Below are 6,776 nucleotides of genomic sequence, written 5' to 3'. Positions count from 1 at the left end.
TTTAAATAATATTGAAATAACAATGAATTATTTTTTTATCCTGGAAGAATTTATTTGAGATGTGTACTCAATTATTGTAATTAACTATTGATTAAATGTGTAACGTAATATAATTATAATTAATTATTTTTATCTTATTTAATACGTCCGAATACTTATTATATACGCGTACGCCTATAGTTTATTGTAACGAATATCAATTTTATTCTAATTTTATTACAATTTTTATTATATTTCGGAAAAAGATGATTAAATTTTTATGGTTGCTTTATGATCATTATTGTGCAAGATATTTTATTTTTGGTGCCTAGAACTATATATTGCATTAATATATCAGTTGGTCAAATTATTTTATAAATGTAATATCTTTTCTAGCAGGTATTTATATATTTAGAAAATTAATCGATTGATTACATTTTATAAATGTAATTCTTCTTTAATAAACTTTACATTTATAAAATAACCATCATCTAACCAATATGTTGATGCAACATGCGATATGTATGTACATTATGCCCATTAATAATTCGAAGAGTCATAGTAGCAGTCTGACTTATCGGCCTGATTTATCCGCAGAGTCGATAAACACACATATGATGCATCATTTGTCTTCATTGTTCATGGAAAAATAAAAAAAGGATAAAATGATACCTTATGCACTTTATGTGTAATTCGGAACGCCGTGAGTCAATAAACGCGCACACATTTCGAAAAAATGTACAACGGAAGAGATTATACATTGGATGGTATTCATATTTATTTCAAGACTGTTGTCTTAATGTTTTAAGATACTAATACAGCCCTCTGATTGGTTCATGACTTCTTAAGACTACTTAAGACGGTCTTGAAGATCTAATTATATAATGAATAAACGGCCATTAACAGTAATAAAGAAAAATAAGAAAAATATTAAATTAGGAGACGAGAATAACATTGATACACGGAATATATTGATACACTTGAAATTACTGTAAAATAATAAACAATAATATTGCAAAATAAAATAGTATTTTAAAATAGTATTTAAAAAACATTATTGTGCATTATATGGTGCAATGTCGAGTTAATATTTCTAAATAAAATCATAATAAAAATTTGCATTAATTATTTTGAATTCTTAAAATGCTTATACAAAAACATTGAAAAATTTTATCATTGTTTTTTCAAGTTTAATTTACAATAAAATAATAACAAATGAAGTTGAATTTGATCACTTAAACAATAAAACTGTTATTATTCAAGAAAAATAGAATATAAGCACAACTTTATATATGCATATAATTTGTTTAAAGTATAAATGTTAAGACATTTGTAAAAATGCGGATAATATATCTTTAAAAATTGCTTGCTATAGTCACACTAGCATTACAAGAGATAGAAAACAAAATACAATCAACGATTTATTTGTTTCAATCTCTTTTATGAATTAATTCTCGTGTAATTATAGCACGCAATTTGGATATCGTTCATCGTGGCCGCATTGTGGAAAATACGAAGCCTGTTCTTTTTAATTGAACTTTTGCATCAGTTCATTTTTTCCTTTTCAAGAGGAAAAAAGAAGAAGAAGAAGGTGCAAAAGTGAACTGGTGCAAAAGTTCAACCAAAAAGAATAGGTTCTTTCAGAGTAAAAAGGAGATCAATCTTTCATATAGCCGGTCACAAGAAAGTTCGGCTAACGCAGCGCGGCAGCGCATGTTCACATCTGTTCTGCTCACATCGTAGTGTTGTATTGTTTTGTCGTGACAGATATCCTAACCTGAGTAATCGTCAACTTTAACGATTAACTTTTCGGTTCGCGGAGCAAACGACGCTTTTTTTTACCAGATTAAAATCGTACCAAGTAAGCTTAATTCATTGATTTTTGAAGGATAAACTGGGATTGGATTGTGTATCTTGAAATGAGACGAAATTACAAAAGTGATCAAATTCACTAGAACACTTATAATTTCATTGGTCAATACCTAGTAAATTTACTCACTTTTGTAATTTTCACTCTATTTTAAAGCACAATCTCGATCTCCTCTGAATAATTACTGCTTATTTTAATAGCACGTGAAATTGTACCTTTATGGAAACAGAAGAACTCTGTAGTATCAATATTTCTCCATTAGTGGTGAATCCGTTTGCTATACAATGGTCACCTGATAATCACATTTCGATAATTACGGAAAAGGGTGTACACGTGCTCGTAAGTTGTTTTTTCATCATTTTTTCACATCACAAAAAAGTTAAAATCTTCCTCGACATTGTATTTATATCTAAAGAGAAACTGAGCAATAAGTAGATCTCGCAATTTAAGCGAATTTGATTTATCATATTTATATTGTGATATTTTTTATGTCTACATATAAAATTGATTCTACAATGAGTCGGTAGTCGGAAATCTAAACGGGTTTTGCAATGAGTCGGTACTAGGAAGTCCTGAGCCTAATTTTCTTACCTTTAAGTCTTAGCTGTAAGTCTTAAATTATAATAAATTGACTAATCATAATCGATTATTTTTGTCATATTTGATTGTGATTGATTAATTTCTTATAATTTGGCTTAAAATTGAGATAATTTATTTATATAGAAAATCCATTGCTTAAATAATGATTTATTATAGAAAGTCCATTGGTTGTATAAGTTAACTGTTGGTTAACTTTACTGATTCACTAATAAGACTTAAGACTACCGACTCATTGTAAATTAGTATAATATGGAATTGTCTAAATACAACTTTATAACTTAACAACCTAACTTGGATCCAATATTGTTTTACAGGAGTTACAACCTTCGCCTATGTCGCCGAATCCATTTTTCAAGTTTTCCCGTTCTTTCATATATCATTCAGACACTTTGCCAGCATATGCATTTAAAAGCGAGGTAGATTCCTCAATATGGGATATGATACGTGAAGAGATTTATTCACTTCTTATGGATGATGTTATTACGCCAAAATTAGATGGAGTAATTGACAAGTTTCCTAAAACAATAAAAGTATCATGGTCCCCTAAAAATTTAATCTCTCCTAGTCAGTGCATATTAGCGATATTAAACTCAGCAGGTGCAGTTGAATTGTTGCATAAAGTTTCTAATAATTGGTATTCCATATGTGATATTTTCTCCCTTCGGCTAAAAATTATAGAAGATGAAATCAAAACTGGTCTGAATAAATCCAATTTTCATGAGAATCAGAGTGCAAGGATAGTTGAGAGCATAAAGAAATTACAAGCTTGCTCTATGACATGGAGCAAACTTTTCAAAACAAAAGATACTTCCTTTGCATATTTTTCTGTAGCCTATTGTAATGGCGATATAGTGATTTGGAAGATTCCCAAAATATCAGATTTTACGAAAAGCTTACAGCCTATATTTTTCGGATTAATACATTTAGATCATGTATCAAAAGTTAACATATTATGTTGGATCACTATTAAGGCCAACGAACATCTGATTGCTGTTGGATATTTTGATGGTACAATATGTGGTATAAAGTTAGCAGATAAGGATAACAGTCTACAAATATCACTTGTACAAAAATATGTTGATTCTGATTGTATAGCAGTTAATTATTTATATATAATTCCTCAAGATGAATTAAATATAAAGATTCTTGCTATTAAAGGTTCTTTTGTCTTGGTATTATACATAAATACGACAGGAGAATTGAAAAATATGCGATACTTGCATGTACAAGGATTTACCATTACAGGTAAAGATTTTTGAGAATTATATTGCAATCAAATTTTACAAATATATATTTTGTTTTTTTTCTATATTTATGTTACATATTTTTCTGTATTTATGTTTTTTTATTAATCTTGGAAATATGTTACAATGTAAATTATTTATTGTTATATATTTAATTATTTTTTCAGGTGTAGTTCCTATTATTGCTCAGCAATTCTTAATCTCTACACAGGACAGTCATATTTTCATTATTAATATAGCAAATGATTTAGTTAGTATCAATATTAAAAGTCATCTACCACAGGCACGTGTTCAATATTTTGGACTTACTCATTCTCCAAATAAAGTAATATTTGTAAATTTAACTAGTCCAAATATGGTGTATGATCATCTGGTGACAAGAGAACCAAGTATAATGCATATATTCACTTTAAAAAGCAAATTTTGTGATCCAGTATCTATTATTAATGATAATACAAATCTCGGAAATATCTGGGATTGTATGGAAATCTTCAGACTGAAAGCTATCAAGGCAAAAGATCCATGTACGATATTTCGCCCAATGTCAAAGAATCTTGAATCATTATCACTCTACCAACTGCAAGTATCAATGTGGATGACAGTAATAATGAATGTGTGCACAACAAAGAAGCCAATACCAAATATGGATCACATAAGAGAAAGTAAGATAACGGAAGCGCTTCCATTAATTTTTCTACATTCCGCTTGTACATATCTGGAAAAGTTAATGAAGAAGAGTGTATTATCGGAGGATCAGATATTTTCAGTGTTTTTATTAAGACGATATCTGGAAATATACAAAGGCATACCATCAGTCGAGGATTCAAAGAATAAAAATACAAATCAGCGTATTCAAGAAATATTAAACATGACTACGTTCTATTCGAACCAAATTGAAAAGTGTAATCTATGTGGTGAAAGGATAGATGGAATGTGGCATGTCAGAGCGTGTCCACACGGTCACAAGCTACCTAGATGTTGCATAACATTATTGCAGATAACGTTGTTGGAGTACCGTGTCTGTCCGATATGCGGCCAAATCTTTCATCCATGCTTAGAAGATATATACGAGGAACCGCAATGTCAGTTCTGCGATGTACCTATTTTACGTAATTCGTATGATTTCGATGCAGAAAATTCAGAACTGTATGGAAGGAATTTGTCACTTCCACGAATTGCTGACATAACAATTGAATCAAGAGATCCAGAATCCGAAGAACCACCCAATAAACAAAAACAAAGTAAATGGAATACTTCACGGACATATTCTGTAATTGTGAATGATGACGATAACAAATCAGATAGAATTATGGAGAAATGGGAGAAATTTTAATTTGTGATATTTGATATTAATTTAATATACACATATATAATTATACTTTGCATTTGTATACACAGTTATAATTAATTAGATTTTGTAGTAAGTGTATTATTCCAGTTCCAAAATTATAATTTTAATAATTAAAATTCTAATTTTGGACCTGAAAGAGCAAATACTGTTGAATTTTACTGACTTATAAAGAGTTATGAAAGATTTTGATATTATACACAAGTATACATATACATTATTATTTAGCTATATTATCATATAGTATTAAACTTATTTAAGAATATAATTTTTGGGATATCTTAAAAGTTGTGGGAAGTTATTTACTTCCGTGCGTGGAATATGATTTAGTTTTACAGGGACAGTTCTTAGCTGTTTGATTTGATTACTAATATTTTTCAACATATCTTCAGGTATCTTTTCATCTGGAAATATATGTAATCTTTGCATAGTATGCCTTCGTAGTAAGGTCTTCGGTAATGCCCTGTATACAGCTTTTTCTACAATCTGTTCCAATCATACACATGTATATAGTTATATTATGAAATAGCTAATAATATTTTAAATTGTTATACATTTGGAAATCATGGGTAAATTAGTTACCAAAGTTGGATCCTTATGATGTAATTCCCATGCAAGAGTCCAAGTGGCACCTCCATGATATGTAGTATGATGAAAGTATACACGTTTTCGCCACTCGTCTCCGCATAAGGCAATTTCCTTGCTGTTTATTACTACTACATGATCACCGCAATTGTCTACAGAAAAATTATTAAGTATATTAAGTATATTAACAGTTATAAGGACATTTTTTTCTTTTTTATTGTGGTTTTTTTCAAAAATTTATGCATAATTATCAATTTTATTTTAATTTTTATTTAATTCCTTTAAAAGTATTTTTTTTGCATCTTATTCTGTACATGAAGATTTTTATTAAAAAATTGATGGTTTATGAAATATTTCTTCATATATCTATTTTATATAAAAATATGTCAGAAAAAAATAAATCTTTTGAAGTAAATATGATTCCATTGATTTCTTTGAAAATATTTTGTCATTACTCATTCCCTTTTGAATTATCTTTGTATAAATCATTTTCTTTTTCAAAAGGGCAAAAATTTTTGAGGAATGATAAATTTAAATTTCTTGATTCAAAATAAATAAATACCTAAACTATATATAAAAATTCCAAAATATTAAGAAAAAAAACTAATGGATACTAATACTCACTTAGTGGATGATATATTGGCTTGTACGTTCCCAGAAGATAATGTTTTATTATTTCAGCACTCTTATATGGATCTTGCCATTTTGCATCGTAAACATGCCAAATACGGGCAAATGTACCCCAATGCTGAAAATAAGTCAAAAACAATTGTAAATTAATTAGATTTTTGAGACAAAAATAATGAAGCACATTTGTGACAAATCTATCTACAAATTATAAGTAACAAATGTAAAGATTGAAATATTATTATATGGAATATCACTAAGACACAAACCTGTCCTTTTCGCGCGAGTGACATGATAACTTATTAAGAGTAAGCGTTTTTTTATTCACTTTTATAAAACTATTATTGAAAGTTATCTCGAGGTTATGGACGCAAATAGACTGATATCAGAGAGAAACTTGAGAAAGAACATGATGGCCCAAAACTTGTCGCAAATGCTGCCGCGCACTACCGCTCTCTGAAGAAGTGGATGTTAACTACACAACAATATCCATCTTTTTGCGATGCTCCTGATGGAAATAGAT

The 6,776-nt window shown here is 28.9% G+C and overlaps 2 protein-coding genes across 2 annotated transcripts; one reads left to right on the top strand and one right to left on the bottom strand.

The window, feature by feature from the left end:
• Nucleotides 1-2,068: 2,068 nt before the first annotated feature.
• LOC108688693 lies at nucleotides 2,069-5,026 on the top strand. The gene is made up of 3 exons (XM_018195038.1): nucleotides 2,069-2,188; nucleotides 2,764-3,694; nucleotides 3,861-5,026. The coding sequence occupies exons 1-3, from the start codon at nucleotides 2,069-2,071 to the stop codon at nucleotides 5,024-5,026; spliced, it is 2,217 nt and encodes a 738-aa protein (XP_018050527.1).
• A 138-nt stretch (nucleotides 5,027-5,164) lies between these two features.
• LOC108688692 (39S ribosomal protein L13, mitochondrial) lies at nucleotides 5,165-6,654 on the bottom strand. Its single transcript, XM_018195037.1, has 4 exons — nucleotides 6,523-6,654; nucleotides 6,251-6,374; nucleotides 5,624-5,778; nucleotides 5,165-5,527 (listed from the first exon to the last, which is right to left on the bottom strand). Exons 1-4 carry the CDS (start codon nucleotides 6,544-6,546, stop codon nucleotides 5,294-5,296), a joined length of 537 nt encoding a protein of 178 aa, XP_018050526.1. The 5' UTR covers nucleotides 6,547-6,654; the 3' UTR covers nucleotides 5,165-5,293.
• Nucleotides 6,655-6,776: the final 122 nt, after the last annotated feature.

This window comes from Atta colombica, unplaced genomic scaffold (genome assembly GCF_001594045.1).
Source record: "Atta colombica isolate Treedump-2 unplaced genomic scaffold, Acol1.0 scaffold238, whole genome shotgun sequence".
Lineage (NCBI taxonomy): Eukaryota > Metazoa > Arthropoda > Insecta > Hymenoptera > Formicidae > Atta > Atta colombica.
Note: the sequence above shows the minus strand (reverse complement) of the source record. Positions and strands in the feature narration are given on the sequence as shown.

Bases quoted from the DNA above. Each gene is read 5' to 3' on its own strand.
- LOC108688693 (XM_018195038.1), top strand. From the start codon at position 2,069: ATGGAAACAGAAGAACTCTGTAGTATCAATATTTCTCCATTAGTGGTG. The intron at 2,189-2,763 runs GTAAGTTGTTTT...ATTGTTTTACAG, and splicing joins AAAAGGGTGTACACGTGCTC to GAGTTACAACCTTCGCCTAT. The intron at 3,695-3,860 runs GTAAAGATTTTT...TTATTTTTTCAG, and splicing joins ACAAGGATTTACCATTACAG to GTGTAGTTCCTATTATTGCT.
- LOC108688692 (XM_018195037.1), bottom strand. From the start codon at position 6,546: ATGTCACTCGCGCGAAAAGGACAG. The intron at 6,375-6,522 runs GTTTGTGTCTTA...ACTTATTTTCAG, and splicing joins CACTCGCGCGAAAAGGACAG to CATTGGGGTACATTTGCCCG. The intron at 5,779-6,250 runs GTGAGTATTAGT...ATTTTTCTGTAG, and splicing joins GCCAATATATCATCCACTAA to ACAATTGCGGTGATCATGTA.